Source organism: Pelecanus crispus, chromosome 14 (assembly GCF_030463565.1).
Source record: "Pelecanus crispus isolate bPelCri1 chromosome 14, bPelCri1.pri, whole genome shotgun sequence".
NCBI classification, from domain to species: Eukaryota; Metazoa; Chordata; class Aves; order Pelecaniformes; family Pelecanidae; genus Pelecanus; species Pelecanus crispus.
Window position 1 is genome coordinate 486,620 of NC_134656.1, and position 18,481 is coordinate 505,100.

At 66.4% G+C, this 18,481-nt stretch overlaps 4 protein-coding genes across 4 annotated transcripts; 2 read left to right on the plus strand and 2 right to left on the minus strand.

Moving 5' to 3' along the window:
* The first annotated feature begins 1,012 nt into the window (after positions 1–1,012).
* On the plus strand, positions 1,013–4,441 carry PLTP (phospholipid transfer protein). The gene is made up of 15 exons (XM_075721262.1): positions 1,013–1,118; positions 1,319–1,418; positions 1,499–1,627; positions 1,768–1,923; positions 2,117–2,180; positions 2,313–2,376; positions 2,495–2,586; positions 2,723–2,899; positions 3,064–3,123; positions 3,224–3,385; positions 3,608–3,675; positions 3,758–3,800; positions 3,993–4,056; positions 4,132–4,208; positions 4,301–4,441. Exons 1-15 carry the CDS (start codon positions 1,013–1,015, stop codon positions 4,439–4,441), a joined length of 1,503 nt encoding a protein of 500 aa, XP_075577377.1.
* Positions 4,442–5,525: 1,084 nt separating this feature from the next.
* Positions 5,526–9,338, minus strand: CTSA (cathepsin A). The gene is made up of 14 exons (XM_075721171.1): positions 9,181–9,338; positions 8,964–9,075; positions 8,791–8,841; positions 8,416–8,502; positions 8,158–8,313; positions 7,698–7,789; positions 7,276–7,360; positions 7,047–7,138; positions 6,754–6,832; positions 6,480–6,628; positions 6,331–6,406; positions 6,132–6,221; positions 5,881–5,982; positions 5,526–5,696 (listed from the first exon to the last, which is right to left on the minus strand). Exons 1-14 carry the CDS (start codon positions 9,336–9,338, stop codon positions 5,613–5,615), a joined length of 1,413 nt encoding a protein of 470 aa, XP_075577286.1. The 3' UTR covers positions 5,526–5,612.
* Positions 9,339–11,003: 1,665 nt separating this feature from the next.
* NEURL2 (neuralized E3 ubiquitin protein ligase 2) lies at positions 11,004–13,815 on the plus strand. Its single transcript, XM_075721329.1, has 2 exons — positions 11,004–11,685; positions 13,700–13,815. The coding sequence occupies exons 1-2, from the start codon at positions 11,004–11,006 to the stop codon at positions 13,813–13,815; spliced, it is 798 nt and encodes a 265-aa protein (XP_075577444.1).
* A 2,270-nt stretch (positions 13,816–16,085) lies between these two features.
* ZSWIM1 (zinc finger SWIM-type containing 1) lies at positions 16,086–18,193 on the minus strand. The gene is made up of 2 exons (XM_009488628.2): positions 17,256–18,193; positions 16,086–17,177 (listed from the first exon to the last, which is right to left on the minus strand). Exons 1-2 carry the CDS (start codon positions 18,191–18,193, stop codon positions 16,490–16,492), a joined length of 1,626 nt encoding a protein of 541 aa, XP_009486903.2. The 3' UTR covers positions 16,086–16,489.
* Between the last annotated feature and the right edge of the window lie 288 nt (positions 18,194–18,481).

The following is an 18,481-nucleotide window of genomic DNA, read 5'->3' on the forward strand; positions in this document are numbered from 1 at the left end:
TGTCTGAGCGACCCGCTGTCTTTCTGCCTGTGCTGGCAGGCAGCCGGGGCTCAGCGTGCTGGGGACCTGCATCCTCCCTGTCCCGCTGTCTCCTCCCAGCTGCGGGCTCACAAGGAGTGGCAGCTGGTGGGATATATAAAGGCAGGGGAACCTCAGCCAGCTCAAAAGAAACTCCTGGAGCTACTGGTGTTCTCCCTCCCTCTCTCCCTTCACGTGATTCAGCTTCCCCACACCAGGGGAGCCGAGGACAAGCCTCGCTGTAAGTACCCGAACTGAGCCGGCGGCGTGCAGGCGAACCTCGGGGTGCGTGCACAGCCCCGAGGGAAGGATGGCGGCCCTGGGCAGGAGGGTCCCCCGTCCTCTCTCCTGCAGAGAACTGGGGGAAAATGCTGCGGGGGGAAGCCCTGGACCGTCCCCACAGCCTTGCAGGGAGCTCTTCCTCTTGCTGCTGGATGGGCAGGCTCCAGCTCCCTTCTCAGCCCAGCCTGTGGGCAGGCAGCGGCCGGGGCTGCCCTGCGGGGCTGGGAGGGCTGTGGGGCAGCCCCACGGGAGAGGCTTCCCTTCTCTGTGGGGTGCTGGGGTTCCCCACTGCAGCAGCACATGCTGGGCTTGCGCCTCACTGTGCAGTTTTGGGAGCTGGGTGTGTTCAGGGCAGGGTGGGACGCTGCTGGGGCCGGCAGGAGCCGACCGGAGCGAGTGTTCCCAGGGGATGTGAGACCCCGCGGGCCTCGCCGGGTCCGTGCTGGGGGCTTGTGCGCAGCACCCTCGGGTGGGGGTTGCGCTGCTCGTGGGCTGCTGGTCCACGGGGGTTCAGGCAATGGGGACCTGGGCAGAACTGGGGGGGTTTCAGGGAGGGCAGTGGAGCCGTGGGGTGTTCCTCGGGGCCATCCCCTGCCCCAGGGCTGCGAGCAGGTTGGGCAGCAGCCATCTCCCTCCCAGGGTGGCCGGGTATCCCCCATGTGCCCCACTCGGCCAGCCCGTGCTGACCCTGCTCTCTGCCTCCAGGTGCGAGATGGCTGCCGGCAGCTGCCTCCTCCTCCTCCTGCCCTGGCTGGTCACGGCCTCGCACAGCCCACCCGGCTGCAAGATCCGGATTACCTCCAAGGGGCTGGACCTGGGTAAGGGGCTGGACGGGACCCTGCTCCCGGGGGCCCAGGTGAGGCAGGCTGGGACGCTGCTACTGGGGTCCGCACCTGGGTAAGGCTCTGCCTGCATGCAGGGCAGCTGGAGAGGAACCGGGGGACTGGCGGGGGGCCGATGCTGCCAGGAGGGCCGCACAGCCCAGCTGTGGCCAGCCCAGGCTCGCTTTGCTTTGCAGTGAAGCAGGAGGGGCTGCGCTTCGTGGAGCAGGAGCTGCAGAACATCACGGTGTCAGACCTGCACGGGAAGGAGGGGCAGTTCCACTACAACATCAGCCAGTGAGTGCTGCCCGCTCCCTGCACGCATGGCTCCCCGTGTCCATCTGTCCGTCTGACCATCTCTGTCTGCTCCCCTGCAGGGTTAAGGTGACGGACCTGCAGCTGGCATTTTCTGACCTGCACTTCCAGCCTCAGCAGCACCTCGTCTTCAACGTCAACAATGCCTCCATCAGCCTGCGCTTCCGGAGACAGCTGCTCTACTGGTTCTTGTGAGCTACCTCCCGCTGCCCCTACCCCACGGCTGAGCCGCAGCCGCTGCTCAGTCGTGCCCGCTGGGTGCCGTGGGTGCCTTGCTGCCCTGCAGCTGTAGGAGCTGTGCGCTCCTCTCATCTGCTGTCCTCGCTTCCAGCTATGACGTGGGGTCCATCAATGCCTCTGCGGATGGCGTCCACATCCACACAGTGCTGCAGCTGGCCAAAGACAAGGCTGGGCGCCTGAAGATCTCTAACATCACCTGCAACGCCTCCATCACCAGAATGCAGGCAGGCTTCTCGGGCACACTCAGGTACACCCATCCCCACTGCAGCAGCCCTGTGCCTCTGCTGTGCCAGCTCCGCCTGTGCCTGGCTCCCCAGCCCCCCTTTCTGCACCCTCAGAACTTCCCTATCCCAGGCCGTGCGCTTGCACGGGGATGGAGGGGCAGGGCTGGAGCTGCAGGGGAAGGCGGGCAGCCACAAAGCTGCTGTTGTGTCCTGCAGGACGGTCTACGAGTTCCTGAGCACCTTCATCGTCACAGGGATGCGCTTCCTCCTCAGCCAGCAGGTACAGCTGAGCGGAGGCAGGCGATGGAGCCCAGGGGAGCCTGGCCTTGCCCTACCCCGCAGCAGGAGGGGGTCTGGGTCCTCATCTGCACCTGGAGCAATTCCCCTCTGAGCCCAGCCCCTTGCCTTTCAGATCTGCCCGTCCCTGGAGCACGCCAGCCTGGTGCTGCTGAACTCCGTGCTGGACACGGTGCCAGGTAAGCGTTGCCCCGGGGGAAGAGAGCAGACCCCACTCACCGTGGGGAGGGCAGAGCTGGGCATCGGGCTGCCAGGCAGCCCGCAGGCTTGGTCACAACAGCACATCTTCCCTGGCAGTGAAGAACTATGTGGATGAGCACATCGGGATTGACTACTCCCTCCTGCGGGATCCGGCCGTCTCCACGGACACCCTCGACCTGGACTTCAAGGTGAACACTGGGTCCCATCCTGCCGGCCCTCTCAGTCCCCGTGGGAGCGGCTGTGCCAGCCTGCATGCTGGGCACCGTGGAGCGAACAGGGTGGGCTGCGCTACAGCTGCAGAAACGTCTCCTGTTCTCGGCCCAGGGCATGTTCTTCCCCCGTGCAAGAGAGAACCAGGAGCTGGAGAACCACGCGGTGGAGCCGGTGATCAAGGAGACCGAGCGTATGGTCTACGTCGCCTTCTCCGAGTACTTCTTTGACTCAGCCATGCACGCATACTTCCAGGCGGGTGTGCTGGCCATAGAGCTCCAGGGGGAGAAGGTAAGCAGTGCCCGCTCACCCGGCTGTGCACGGGCAGCTCTCTGCAGGCAGGAGGGAGGGCTGGGCTCTGCCCGCAGAGCAGAGGAGGTGCCACCCAGGGAGCAGCTCTGCTGGGCTCAACAGCAACTGCTCGCTTACCCTCTGGTGGTTTGCCTTCCCTGCAGGTGCCCAAGGACCTGGAGGTTTTGCTGAGAGCCACCTTCTTTGGGACCATCTTCATGCTGGTGAGAAGAGCACCCGGCTGGGTGGGAGGCACACCAGAGCCCCCGGGGCAGAGCCCAGCCCTGCCCAGCTCTGCACCCCCAGCTCACCTGCTTTCCCCAGAGCCCCACTGTGGATGCTCCCCTGCGGCTGGTGCTGCAAGTGTCGGCTCCCCCGCGCTGCACCATCAAACCCTCGGGCACCTCTGTCTCCGTCTCTGCCTTCCTCAACATCTCGCTGATCCCCCCGGGTCGCCCCGCCGTCCAGCTCTCCAGCATGGCCATGGTGAGCGGGGGGCTGGCCGGGAGGGCTGCACGGGGCCGGGGGTCCCTGTGCGGCCACCCCCGTGCACAGGGGAAGAGCGTTTCCCACCCCGCGTGGGAAAGCTCTGGTGTCCCAAAGCAGAGGGACAGCTGGGCCTGTGGAGCAAGAGCAGCAGCCAGCCCGGCCAGCTGCCTGCCTGCAACAGGCACAGCAGGGCTGCGATTCAGCCTTCTCTCTCCCTAGGAAACAAAGCTGAGCGCCAAGGTGTTTCTACAAGGGAAGGCGCTGCGCGTGCAGCTGGACCTGCGACGGTACGGCCCGTGCTGGGGTCCCGCGGAGGCTGCAGGGAAGGTCCCCTCCGCGCCCTGCTCATGGCTGCTCTCTCCCCTGCAGGTTTCGCATCTACTCCAAGCAGTCGGCGCTGGAGTCGCTCGCGGTGAGCGGACCCGTGCCAGCCCGGGGCTCTGGCCTCCCTTGCTAGCCCCCAGCCAGGGCACGGGGCGGGCTCGGGGAGGGCCTGCGCATCGGCAGGACACCCCTTCCAGCCCACCCATGCCCTGCCCAGGCAGCTCTGCCGCTGCTGCCCATGCGCTCACCCGCACGCTCACCCACGCTCCTCTCTTCCCAGCTGTTCTCGCTGCAGGCCCCACTGAAGACCCTGCTGCAGCTGACAATCATGCCCATCATTAACGGTAGGCACCACCGCGGCCCGCGCGCAGCTGGGCGGGGGCACAGTGGGACTTCACTGCATCTCTCCCTCCCTGCAGAGAGGACCAGAAAGGGGGTGCAGATCCCGCTGCCAGAAGGCATGGACTTCACCAAGGAGGTGGTCACCAACCACGCGGTACGTGGCAGGATGGGGACAGCCTGGGCCCCCGCAGCAGGCGCAGGGCGCAGTCCCACCCAGCCTCGCGCTAATCCTTGTCCCCTTCGCAGGGATTCCTCACGGTGGGAGCCGATCTCCACTTCTCCAAGGGGCTGCGGGAAGTGATTGAGAAATACCGCCCGGCCCCTACCGCTCCCACCTACCCCAGCGCAAGGCCTGCAGAGCCCAGCGTGGACCCCCACCAGCTCTAGCTCTTCTCCACATGTGCTCCTTCACCCCAGACTGAGGGCAGATCCCGGGCTGGACCCGCAGACTGTAGGTAGGAAGCAGCTTCCCTGGTACCACCGGCACGTCCTGCAGAGCGCCCGTGCCCTGGTGGGTGGCAGCAAGGGGGAGACGGCCGCTCTGGGAACCCCTGCTGCACCCCTTCTCAATACACTAATAAACCACTCGACTCCAACCCGCGCGGCCTCGTTGCTTGGAGGACGTGCCCACGCCGGACTGCATGGCTGCCAGCACGCGGGGAGAGATGGGGAAGGAGGCAGACAGTGCTGCTCCCCTGGCTCAGGTACTCGGGAGGCAGACACAGCTCAGAACAGCGGCAGAGGGGCTCACAGCAACTGCACCTCCCCTGCTCTCGCGCGTGGCTCGTTTCCAGGCCCCAGCGACCCTCTGCAGAGAGGGGGGCACAGACCACGGGCCCCAACACGGCTCGTTGGCACCGACCTCTGAGCGGTCCTTGGTGCACAGCAGTACTCCTCAGAGAGCAAAGGAAAGCAAAGCGTGGGGTAGCAGAGCGCTGAGGAGCAGAACCACCTTGTTCAGTGACTTTATTGCAAATTCCCAGAAGCACTGCATGGCCCAGGCAGTGAGCGGGTGGTGGGATTGTCTTCACCAGGGATCAGATGTAGGAGCAGTTTGGAGGGGAGCAGAAAGTCCCTGCGGGAGCAGTGCCCAGCTGCCCGCAGCTGCCACGTGAACTGTGCTTTCCTAGTGGGGGGCAGCTGCCTCAGAGCCTGCCCAGGGCTGTGTGCGTGCAGGGGCCACGGGGCAGAGGGGAAGTGGTGGGTACTGCTCCCTTCGCAGGAGGGAAGTGGCTGCCTCCCCAAAGAGGGAGGAGGCGGCGAGACAGGAAGCCGCAGCAGGGGCATGACTCCTCACCCAGCAAAGACAGAGCCCCCCTGGGACTCCTCACCCCCCCCTCCCACCGCAGGCAGCCCCATCCTCCAGCCCGTCCAGCTGGGTGCTGTCCTGCAGGGCTGGGCAGCCCCCGGGTGCAGCGGGGAGCGCAGCCGGCTGCAGGAGTGACTGGTTTCACGGCACAGGGAGCCCGGGCGCAGCTGAGCAGCAGCAAGGACGGGCTGCGCAGGAGGTTCAGGGTGGTGAGGGCAGCCGGGGCACCGGGCGCTGCCTCCGCAGCTCCTAGTACGGCTCGTTCTTAATGAAGCGGCTGAACATGGTGAAGGCAGCGAGCGGCCGGTCCGTGGGCACCATGTGGCCGGCTCCCTGCGGGAAACAGGCGGCAACAGCTCAGTGCCGCCCGCGGGGCCGCTGCTGCCCCGTGAGCGCCTCCAGCACCAGGCTGCTGCCCGCAGCCCAGCCCGTGCCACCCCACTCTGGTCGCAGTGCTCATGCCTGGCATGCCCGCCAGCAGCCCTATCCCCGTCTCCCAGAGCCCCCTCAGCCCTACCTTGACAGTGAGGAAGGCAATGTTGGTAAATTCCTTCACGAAGCCCGCGATCTGGTTCTCGCCTCCTTCAGTGTAGAGCCAGGGCCGGCGAGCCACCTGCACCTGGGACCGGCGGCAGCGCCCTCAGTGCCCCGGCTGCCCAAGGCAGGGGGGCAGCCCTGCCGACGCTCTCGCCACAGTCAGCCCCGGCACGCAGCGGACTGCGCAGCCCGGAGCTGGTGACCGGCCTAGCCTAGGCCCTGCCCATTTACCTTCTGGCACAGAGAGTCCACAAACCACTCATCCCCAAGGAAGTTGCAGGCCATGTCGACGTCCCCATTGTACACCAGGATTCGGTATTTCTGCAGAGCAGAAGAAGGGTGAGCATTTCGCAGGGCAGCAGCCCTGGCCAGGCAGGAGGCGGGTTTGGCAGAGCCAGTGCCAGGGCCCAGTGGGTTCCCCCGCACGCACCGTGGCTCCGAGCAGCTTCAGATACTGGTCGTTCATCTGCATGTACAGGCGCTTGTAGCTGCGGTTCACCTCAAAGCTGCGGAGGAAGCATCAGCGTCACGTGGCTGCCCAGGCTCACAGTCATCCCTCTCCTCCCGGAGCTTGCTCACCTGCACACTTGCCACTCCGGGGCGGCGGGGGAGATGTGGAGAGCCTTCCTCACCTCCGGGGAGTTCAGATACTTGCTGAGGGCTGTGGAGTTCGTGCAGGGAGGGTCCATCCGGACCTTATTCCGGGCTACCGGCATCCGGAACAGGTTCTGTGAGAGAGTTGGGAGAGTCCCTGCCACAGCAGCGCCTGGTGCTGCCCCACGGGAGCAGCCGCTCTCTGCCCCCTCCTGCCCACAGGCAGCACTGCTGGCTGGGCAGAGGATGCCGGGCTCACCTGCCGCCAGGAGAACCTCATCGGCATCCGGACGAAGGAGTTGCCCAGGTCGTGTGTGATGAGATAGTCACCCTCATACCTGCAGCCGGAACGAGCACGGGGACAAGCTGAAAGCTCTGGAGGAACACTTGTCCTCCCTGGGGCTGTCCTCGACAGCTGCCAGACACAGCCCAGCTGTCCCAGAGGGACCCCCTGCCCAGCCCACCACCTCCCTCCACCAGCCAGGACCCTGCACGCCACAAACCAAAGCAAGCCAGCGCCCACAGACCTGTCTGCCCTGCGGCCACTCTCACCTCATGCTCCCAGGGACACCGCCATCGCACGGGGCGTAGAGGTTGTAGATGTTGAGGCCGGACTCCTCTACGATCTGAATCATCTCCTCCATCTGCAACGAGCCGCAAAAACGGTTTAGGACTCAGCAGGACACTTGAGGGACCATGGGCCCACCCAGAGCCAGGCGGGCGGGTGCTGCTCACAGACACCAGCACTGGGCACGCGTTCGGGGGCTCTGGCTCCCCTCACCTTGAGCGTGCAGTTCAAGTTGGAGTTGTCATGGAAGTTGCACTTCCCTTGGGAGCAGCAGAAGGCCTGCAAGTCCCTCCACAGCCTGCAGGCAGAGACCAGGGGATTGCACTGCATTGCTTGGACAGCAACACCGACACACAGCCAGCGGCCATGGCCACAGCCGCGCTGCAGGCTCCCTGCCCAGCGGCCGCACCACACGCGGCTCGGCCCAGTGCTCTGCGCACCCCGTGAACAAATGCGCCCGTGGGAGCTGCCCAGGACGAGGGGCCATCTCCACAGCCCAGCTGCTGGCCCAAGTCAGGCCAGGAGCTTCCCTCGTCCCGCACCCCACCAACCCAGCCAGCCCCATCCCACGCCGTGCCCCCGTCCTGCTGGCACGGGGACAGTGCGTCTGGTGGCAGCACTCCCCCTCCTCTTACTCAGTCCCCAGCAGGCCGTGGTAATAGGCAAAGTAAACCAGGGAGTTGTCGTTGATCTCGTAGGAGGAGAGGCCATTTCCCACGGCGATTCCCTGTGAGGCAAGAAGAAAACAACTCTGTTGTGTTCTAGCTCCCTGCAGGGCAGCCGCAACCGCAGGCAGGAAGCAGATGCGGCACTGTTTACTGCATGGAGAGAACAGGAAGGGTCGGGGGTGCCTGAGAACGCAGAGCACTGTGCCACTCGACAGGGATGGACACGTCCGCCAGCAGCTGCTGCCAGCATCCCAGGAGAAGATGAAAGGCTGCGGGGCCAGACCCGCCCCACGCCCCCGAGGGGGTCCCACACGCTGGCTGTGCAGCCGGTCCCCACCCCAGTACCGCTTGAGAGCCCCAGCGAGGCGGTGCCAAGCCCTCCACTCCCCGGCTCAGCCCAGGCCGGCGGCAGAGCCCAGCCGCTCACCTTCAGGTTGAGGCTGGGGTCCTGCATCACCCACTCTGCCAGCGTGGGGATGTAAACACCCCCGTAGCTCTCCCCTGTGAGGAAGAGATCACTCTTGGAGTACTCGGGGAAGAGCCGGAGGAAATCCTTCAGCGCCAAGTAGTTGTTGTGAGCGACCTGCAGGCAGGAAGAGCAGGGGTCAGGCAGCAAGGCAGGGCGCCCAGCGCCCAGGCTGGGGCAGCAGCAGGCAGGTGCCTCCCAGCAGCCCGGCCCACTCACCTCGGTGTCGTTTGTGGCATACTTTTTGTCCTCGGAGTAGGAGAAGCCGACACCAGCAGGGGACTCCAGGTAGAGCACGTTGGCAATCTGCAGGGACAGCAGAGAAGCTGGAGATCGGGGGAGATCCCCCCTCCTGGCTCAGCAAGGCAGAGGGCTGCCGGCCTCGCTGGTGGCAGCACCCGTGGGTGCCCGGCCCACCCTGGGACTGCGCTGGGGGGGCCACATTCCTGCCCTGCTCGACAGCACACTTGAGAGGAGGGTGTGTCACGCAGGGGAGCTTGCGGGAGGCTCGGCTCCACGCAGAGGGCAGGATGAACTGGCTCGGGACCACCCTCTCCCCAGAGCCGCGGAGAGCGACAGCGCCTGCGTCCGTACCTTGTTCCAGGCGTAGTCGTTGTACTTCAGCGTGACGCCGTCAGGCTGGATCTGGGGAAGCAGAAGGTGGTGACCAATGGGCACGGGCAGGCCGGCCCCAGCAGGCTGGCTCGTGCTGCGCAGGCTGCCAGCGCCCGGCGGCCCCGAGCCGCGGGCCGGCTGCGACGACTGACCTGGAAGGGGCCATGCTCCTTCAGGAAGCCCTCCATGGAGCTGCAGCCGGGGCCCCCGTTCAGCCACAGCACCAAGGGGCTGCTCTGGGGGTTGCTCTGCGCCTCCACAAACCTGCAGACACACGGCCATCAGTGCCCGGCACCCACCCGAGCCCCTGCCCCGGCTGCTCGGGGCACAGCCCGGCAGCAGCCCCGGTACCGGCGCGGCCCCACGTACCAGTAGTGCAGGTGCTTGCCCGGGCCGGCGCAGAGGTAGCCCGAGAAGTGCCGGAAGGAGGGCTGCTTGGCCAGCCCGGGCAGGAAGGCCACCTCATCGCCCGGGGGGGCGGCCCGGCTCAGCCCCAGCAGCAGCGCGCACAGCAGCACCGGCCCCATCTGCGGGGGGCGGGAGGGGGAGGTCGGGGCGCGGCTCGCCGGGAACGGCGGCGGCGCCGGCAGCGCCCCACGACTGCCCGGTACCCGCCCCGGCCCCCCCGAGCCTGGACCCGGCCCCGCTCACCCGGTGCCGGGCTGGTCCGCCGGCCCCCCCGGCCCGGCCCTCTGACCCCGGCCCCGCTCCCCCGGCCCGGCCCGGCGACCCCCGGCTCCGCTCCCGGTTCCCCGGCCCCGCTCCCCCGCTGACCCCGGCGGCTCCCGGCGCGGCTCCCACGGGCGCGGTCCCGCCGGTCCCATGACCCCCCCCCCCCATATGACCTCCGGTCCTCACGTGAGCGGGGGGCGGGGCCTAGCGGCGGCCAATCAGCGCCCCGGCCCCGGCCCGCCGCGCGCACGTGGGAGAGCGGCCCCGCCCCGGAGCCGGCCGGGCCCGCAGCCGCGGGGTCCCCGCTCCCGCCGCCCCGCAGCAGGGACACGGTGCCCGCCCCGCCGCGGGAGGGAGCGGGGGGCCCTCGGCCCCGATGGGCCCCGCCGGGTACAGCCGGGCACAGCCGGGCACCACCGGGTACAGCCGGGCACTGCCAGGCACTATCAGGCACCACCAAGTACAGCCAAGCACTGCTGGCACCACTGGGTACAGCCAGGCACTGTCAGGCACCACTGGGTACAACCGGGCACCACCAAGTACAGCCAGGCCCTGCCAGGTACAACCAGGCCCTGCCAGGTACAACCAGGCACTGCCAGGCACCACCGGGTACAGACGGGCACAGCTGGGCACTGCCAGACACCACTGGGTACAACCAGGCACCACCAAGTACAGCCGGGCCCTGCCAGGCACAGCCGGCACTGTCAGGCACCACCGGGTACAGCTGGACACCACTAGGTACAACCGGGCACCACCAAGTACAGCCAGGCACTGCTGGGCACCACGGGGTACAGCTGGGCCCTGCCAGGTACAGCCCGGCACTGTCAGGCACCACCAAGTACAGCCAGGCGCTGCTGACACCACTGGGTACAACCGGGCACCACTGGGTACAGCCGGGCCCTGCCAGGTACATCCGGGCACTGTCAGGTACAGCCAGGCGCTGCCAGGCACCACCGGGTACAGACGGGCACAGCCGGGCACTGCCAGGCACTATCAGGCACCACTGGGTACAACCGGGCACCACCAAGTACAGCCAGGCACTTCCGGGCACCACCGAGTACAGCCGGGCCCTGCCAGGTACAGCCAGGCACTGTCAGGCACCACCGGGTACAGCCAAGCACTGCTGGCACCACTGGGTACAGCTGGACACCACTGGGTACAACCAGACACCACCGGGTACAGCCGGGCCCTGCCAGGTACAGCCCGGCACTGTCAGGCACCACCAAGTACAGCTGGGCACTGCCAGCACCACTGGGTACAGCCAGGTACTGCTGGACACTGTCAGGCACCACCGGGTACAGCCGGGCAGTGCCAGACAGTGCCGGGCACAGCCGAGCCCCCAGGCACAGGCGGGCAGCACCGGGCAGGCCCGGAGAGCCCGGTGGGGCCCAGCGCCGTCCCTGCAGCCGCGGGGTCCCCTCCCGCCCCCGCCCGCGGCAGTAGGACCCCTCCGAGCCGCCCCCACCGTCCCCGTCACCGCCTGGCAGCAGCTGTGACGGGGACAGTTAAAAATAGCAGCGATGGCTGCCCGGTGCCGCCTCGCCGCACGTTTCCACCGCGTCCACGGCACCAATGTCCGCCTGGACGCCTCGCGCACGCGGGCCACCCGGGTGGAGAGCTTTGCCAACGGGCTCTGCTTCAGCCAGGAGCCGCTGGCGCCCGGGCAGATCTTCCTGGTGGAGATCGAGGAGAAGGAGCTGGGCTGGTGCGGGCACCTGCGCGTGGGGCTGACGGCCCACGACCCCCAGAGCCTGGAGGTGGTGCCCGAGTACTCGCTCCCGGACCTGGTCAACATGGGGGACACCTGGGTGTTCGCCATCACCCGGAGCCACAACCGCGTCACGGTGGATGGGGAGGAGGCGCCGGCGCGGTCACGGGGACCTCCCTGGGAGCCCTTCCTGCTGGTGGAGCAGGTGAGGATCCCCCGCGACACGCTGGTGGGGCGCAGCAGGCCCGGCCGCTACAGCCACATCCTGGACGACCTGTACAAGATGAACGTGCTGCCTGCGACCGCCCGGCGCAGCCGGATCGGCGTGCTGTACGCCCTGCAGCCCGACGGCACTGCCGACATGCACATCATCATCAACGGAGAGGACATGGGGCCAAGCGCCAGGCGCCTGCCCGCCGCCCGCCCGCTGTACGCCGTGGTCGACGTCTTCGCCTCCACCAAGAGCGTCCGGGTCATCCCGGTGGAATACGGCTGTAGGTACCTGCTCCCCCCCCTCGCCCCACAGGTATGCGGCAGCCCAGAGCCAAGCAGCGTCCTGCCTCAGCATCAAAACATCCAGCTGCGCCCCGCCGCCCGCCCCGGCACGCATGCCGTGCCCCCGCGCCTGCCACGTGCCCCGGCTGCGGGGTGCCCTGGGCAGACACCCTGTGATGCCATCGGAGGTTGGGCAATATCCGGCATCCCTCGGCTGGCTGGGGAGGGGCTGGGAAGACCGGTGCTGGTCGCTGGCTTTTGCGAGGAGTCAGGCTAATAACTGCTAATTAGCACCGTACCAGAAAAATCAGCAGATGCTGAGGATTAGGTGAGAGGAGAGCCAGGATTGCTAGTGCCTGGGGGACAGTGGCTGGCCGTCAGTCGCCACGCTGCCATGCCACCTTCGCTTTACATCAGCGGGAGAATTCACCATCTGCACCCTGGGTGCAAGACCGCAGACAGAAACGAGCCCAGACCTGACGGCTGAGGGGCCGGCTGGCCCCGACCGCCGGGAGCCACCGCTTCTCTCGTTGGCACAAAGTTCAGCCACTTCTGTCTTGAGGCTGAAATCCAGGATTCTCCCTGCCAGCTGCTGTGAGCCGGATTATCCAAACTGGGAGGTTAAATGTGCCCGGCCACCCAGGCCCCCCTGCCCTGGCAGCATGCTGAGGGCGACCGGCTGCAGGAGGCCGCTGAGCCGCCTCCAAGGGCCCGATCCCAGCTGCTCACGAGGGACTGGCGCTGGCAACACGTACCTCTGGAGAGCTGCCCCCTCCCGCCGCGCCACAGGCCGTGGGTCCCCGCAAGTGCCGCGGCTGGCGCAGGCACCGCTGCAGAGGCGCAATCTGGCTTTCTGCCCTCAACAAAGGTTTCCGTAGCTCCGGTTTCTGCAACACTTCCGTAGGGTTTAAAAATCAGTCTCAGTGCGGTTCTGTTCCTGGCCAGGATCTGGTTGGTGAAGTGAAAACCAGAAGTGAGCAGCTGAGCCGGTGGTGACACGGGATGCCATACAGGGGGACGGGGGGCAGGAAAGGCAAAGGGCATCTGCTGCTCATCACCCAGCACTCGGCACGATGAAGCCCCGTGCCACCGAGGTGGAGATAAGCACTCCAGCCATCCGAAAACAGCCCCAAGGTTGGGAGCTGGCTCGGCACAGCAGGGTCATGCTCGGCAGAGGCCTGCTCTGCCCGGTGCCGTCGCGAGCCCCCGGAGGCGCTGGCCCCACAGCCACGTGCGGGCGAAGCGACTGGATCCCACCCGTGGCTCTGCTCCGGCCGAGTGCAACGCCCTGGGGTGCTCTCCTCTGGTTTGGCTCTTGGAGGCAGCGGATGAACCAAGGCCCACAGGCTGCGCCTGAGTCAGCTCTCGTTTAAAATCTGAGGAGAGCGCCGGCCGCAGCTAATTGCAGCCATGCCGCTGAGCCACCGCGGGCTCCTGAAAGAGGAATCCCACAGGAGCGCGTGTCCCAGGAGCCGGAACCAGGCAGAGCCCGTGCAGGCGGCCATGGCAACGGCACAGGAGATGGCTGCCTCAAAGGCATTGCCGAGCTGGCTCTGCAGGCAGCGCAGCCCGGCCTGCGGACGCCCACCCGGCAGCCTGGCGCTGGTGCCGGCGGAAGCAGACCAAGGGAGCGGGATGAAAGGAAAGCGCAGTGTGGGCATGCGAGACCCTGGGGAGCCCCTGGAGAAAACAAATGCAAACCAGCCGTGGTAACGCATGGCTTGGGCACATAACTGTCCTCCCGGGCTTCATCCCAGTAACGGGAAGAGCTTCACAGCGCAGGGCCCTCAGGCCCCTGTCCCAGCCGGAGCACCTTGGCACTGGCTCTGCCGCACAGCCGGCTCGAGCCGGGGCAGGACGATGCCCGCTCCTGCTGCAGAGCAAGCTCACCCACCGCTGCCCTAAAACACGGTGCCTCCAGGGAGCCTCAGGGCCCATCTCCTCCACACCCCTCTGCTCGCGGCCTCACCAGTGACTCGGCCAGCTCAGCTGCTTCTTTCTGTTCTCTTCCAGTTCCCTCCCTGCAGACTCTCTGCCGGCTGGTCATCCAGAAGCACATTGTCCACCGCCTGGCCATCGACGGCCTGGACCTGCCCCCGCCGCTGAAGAGCTTCTGCAAACACGAGTGAGGCGTCGAGGGCGCTGCCCCGGGCCGCCCCCCACGCCCACAGCCCCACCAGCAACAGCTGGCGGGCTGCCCGGGCAGAATCTGTGCCCCCAGCTGCCCCCTCCACCTCCCGGGGTCCACCGGCACGTGGCCCCCTCGCCCCCGGGGCACCTGCGTGCACCACACAGGCTGCCAAAGGGCCGACATGGCATTGGGGGACTTTCCTCCACGCAGGTGGGTGCGACAGGGGCGGTGTGCGGGCAGGAGGGTGCCGCAGGGCAGAGCGAGCAATAAAGCGCTTCCAGCCAGAAAGCAAGCGTGCTGCGGGGAGTGCTGCCGCGCAGAGCAACGCAGAGGGAGCGGGGCCCGCTGCCGTTGGGGCTGCGCTAACCGCCGGTGCTGCCCGCGGCAGGAGGCCCTGCACCAGGGTGCCGGTGGAGCCGGACGGGCACCACGGGAGCCGCAGAGCCCCAGCAGCCGAGAGAGCTGGCCCTGCCGGCGGGATCGGAGACCCATGGGATGAGGCCTTGGCATGTGCCTGGCGCCAGGCTGGTCCTTGATGGGGCAAGGCCAGCGCTGGGGGCTGGCACGCTGCCTGGCTCCTGTCTGGGGGAGGAACCTGCAGCTTTGGGTTTTTTCGTCCCTAGCCAAGGGGACTTTCTTTCCCTTTGACGTCAGGGCATTTCATGAGGCTGCTAGGGGTGCTTCAGGGGAGCTGCCTTCCAGTAAGGTGGGAAGAGTCCTGTCAAAGGAGGGCTCGGGGGGCTGGGACCACTCGTGGGAGCTGTTCCCCCTCCAGCAAGGAACAAAGTCAGGCCTGCGAGCATGGCCCTCGGCCCTGCTGGGCCTGGGAGCTCGGGAGCTGTCCGTGGCCCGGGAACGAAGCTGGGATCGCCCGGATGGGTCAGAGCGAGGGCTGGGCCAGGTAGAGTGCAGGAGGGCACAGCCCAGTGCTCACGTGGAGGGCAAATTACAGCCCGGTGCTTGGCCCGGCCGGGCAGTTTCTCTCTTGGGAAAGATGTTTACCCCAAGAGCGGGGATGAGTTATTTCCTGTGCTCCCAGCAGGGAGGTGGGCAGGTTGGATGCCGGAGGGAAACCCGCAGCGCCCAGGGAGCCATGTGGGCAGCAGCCATAGCCACAGGCAAGTGCCTGAGCAACACAGCTGGTCACAGTGACATGGCGCAGGGTCCAGCCACCCTGCCTCGGCAGCTGGGGAGGGGACCCCAGTGCTCCCCGGCTCCAGGAGCCGGCACTGGACCCTCCTCCAGACCCCTTGTCCTCTGGCTGCTGGAGACAGCAGCTGGCATTCCCTCAGTGCCTGTGCCACACTGGGAGGGGAGGCAGAGGAAAGAACCCTCCAAAAATCAGAGGGGTGCCCACATGTGCCAGGAAGAGAGATGGCAAAGGGGAAAGCAGGCAGGGCCTTCCAGGCCTCTTCTCTCATGGCTGAGAGGTGAAAGAAGCAGCTCCAAGTTTACAGAAAGGTGTTTTAGGAAACACTACACTGTATTTAGCCAGAGAGATTCGACAGTATCAGATAGTGTTACAAAACCCTCCATCAAGAGGAAATCCCCAACCACGCGGCAGTCCTGTTCCCGCGATGGGCCGACTCTACCAAAACCAAAGTGTTCATGAAGGAAGCGGCTGATCAGGGAAAACGCTGATGGTGACTGAACCACAGCGATGAGCGAGGTCTCCCAATGCCCCCCACCATGTCCTGCAGGACACAGCCGGCTGCATCCCAACACGATGGGCTTTGGAGCTGCGGGTGTTGGAGCCACTCTTGCTGGCGAGGGGGAACGGGGAGCTCGCCCAGCCCGAGAGCAACGCCCAAGGGCCAGGGCTTGTTTGCTCTTCTCAGTAATTTTTCCTCCCCCACCCCACACGTTTAAAGCCTTTGCTCTCCACCTCACCGCAGCTTTGTTTGCACTGCTGTGACCCCCAGCACCCCTCCCACCTCCCGCAGCACACAAGCTGTTGATGAGGGAGGGCAGGTTCCCTTTTCTGAGAGCAGCTGCCATAACCAGACAAACAACTCCTCTGCTCCAGACCGCAGGCTGCGCTGCCCGCAGCAGAGATTGCCACCCTCCGGAGCTGCTGCCTCCTAACAAGCAGGCTTGCTCCGCTACCTGGAGGGCACCGCAGCGAGGCAAGACCACCAAGAAGCAGGGTTCAAAGCCCTGCCTGATCTCACAGGACGAGCGAGCCCCACCGTCCCATCCTGCCGGCAGGGAGGGGCGGCGGCAGCTGGCGCAGAGACAGACACAGCTCCCGAGTGATACAAAGCCGATTTATTGGCTTCGTTGCACAACACATCGCAGCTGGAAGGGCCTGCAGGCACTGGCCAGGGATCAAATAATTTTGTCACGTTATTATACAATTGCCTCCCACGTCACGCCACCTGCGGTTGGCTCCCAGCCACATCTCCTAGTAGCCAGGTCAGCGGCTGGTTACCCATTCCAGGGCAACCTGGAGTTCCCAATCCAGTTCCTCAGCTGCCCTGTGCAAGGGACGACACTCGCTCAGCAGATAAAGGACCCAAACTGCCCCTTCCACACCGAGCCCTGAGGGAGTGACAGGCTGAGGGGAGTAAAGGGGGAAGCCATGGAGTGATGAACAGGCCTCCTGCATGTCTGCTGCCCTGCTGCTCCCGAGGACCCGCACACAGAGCTGCCACCTTGGCTCCCGCGCAGTGCTAGAGCTTCACCTCGACATAGGGCCCGATCCAGCTGTCAGCCAGCTCCCGGAGGGTCCGGTACCTGCGCTCAAACTCCTCCCCGCTGCAGTGGGTGAGAAGCCGGCTGATCTCCGCTACGAGGAAGGACACCAGCAGGGATTTATCCAAAGACTCATTCCAGGAGCTCTTCAGAACCTCCAAGAGGCTATCAGCACTGTCTTGCCCAGCCTGATGGGCATCGCATCCCTTCTGCCACTGTTTGCTGAGCATCTCCGGCTGCAAGGTCTTCCTGTCCGAATTCAGCACGGCCAGGACATGCCGGCAGGGCAGCTGGAAGACCTGGTTGAAGTGGCAAGTGCAGCTGCTCGGGCCTTTCAGGTCCACCCTGTGAGCATCCTCCAGGACCTGTATGCTGAGGGCGTCCTCCCCAGTGCCTATCAGCTGCACCGACTTCTGAACCACCGCAAACTCACTCAGGCACAGCCTGGCAGCGGGTTCTGTGCAAATATCGCTCAAAGACTGCTTGATGCGTTCTTCAGTCCTTTGGTTAATCTCCTCCTCGCTGTCACCCTCCAGGTTTTCTGGGACCTCCAGTTTAGCCGCAGGAGATGGAGGATTTAACGAGGACTGAGGGCTTGCAGGCTTGCTCTGGAGGAGACCCTGGGGGATTTCAGGCCGATGCTGAAGAGCTGCAGAGAGCCGAGGAACTGCCGGCAGACTCTGGAGAACAACCACGGGACTCTTAGCAGCCGCGAGAGAGGCTGCCACCGGCCGCTGCTGCTGAGCTGCTGTCATGGTGGGGGAGGCTTGGACGGAGCTCTGAGATGGCTTACCCTGGCATGCCGGAGGGGCAAGAGGTAGACCCGAGGCAGGCAGGCTTTGGGGAGCTGCCTGAGCAGCACAGTGACCAGAATGGGGAGCGGAGCACATCATGGCATCAGGAGGGCTCTTAGAAACGCACTTTTGGTAGTGCTGGGCTAAGGAGGTGATGCAGCTCTCCAGAGAGAGCCCGGTGCTGAAAACCTGGCTTAACCCCTGGGTGACGACCTCCAGGTCCCTAAAGTAGTTACCGCTCTCCCCCCAGCTCCCCTCCCTGTGCACAGCCCAGATCTCCTCATCGAGCAGCCAGTGAACATGGAGCTGAGGCAGCAAGTCTGGCATCACGAGGTCCCTCAGCAGGGTGTGCATCTTCCTGCGGCGGCTCTCGGTGGCTGCGCACACGGTGTCGCTCAGGGCGGCCAGGATCAGGCGCTCGGCGCGGCCCTCCAAGGCCAGGCGCTGGATCTGCTGCTGCAGGCGCTTGCAGAGGTGGAAGACAGAGAGCTGCACCTCGGCTGTGGGAAAGGCCTGGACGAGGGCCGGCAGCTGGGGGAGGCCGGGGCACACCAGGAGGAGCCGGGTCTCGGCCCAGGCGGGGTTGAAGGCCCTGAACGCCCCGTACATGCAGGACAGGCTTCCCGCAGACTCATCCCGCGGGACGGCGAGATGCACCACCCTGGCCATGCCGCCCCGCAGCGCCGGGGCCGGCCCGGCCACCAGGAAGATGTAGAGCGCTCGTCCCGCCGGCCCGCCCGCCCGGTGCACCAGCAGCGCCCGGGGGAAACGGGCGAAGACGCGGCCCATGGCGGCACTCTGGAAGCTGACGGAGGCCATGCCGCCGCCCGCGCCCAGCTCGTAGGCCACCAGCGAGCCGCGGCCCGGGCCCGGCGGGGCCTGCGCCATGGCCGGCCCTGCCACGGCCCCGCGGCCGCCGCTACCGGGGGGGACACATCCCGGCATGCCCCGCGCCCTTCCGGGGGGACACATCCCGGCATGCCCCGCGCTCTGCCAGCGACGCCACCAATCACCGCGGGGTGCGCCATGACGTCAGGCAGCGGCACAGCGCCCTCTGCCGGCTGGGCGCGCCTCCGCCCCTACCGGTCGCCGGGAGCCGAGCGCTGGTACCGCAGCAGCCGCTGCATAGCGCGGAGGGCCGGGCGCCGCCCGCAGCTCCCCTCCGCCGTCACACGG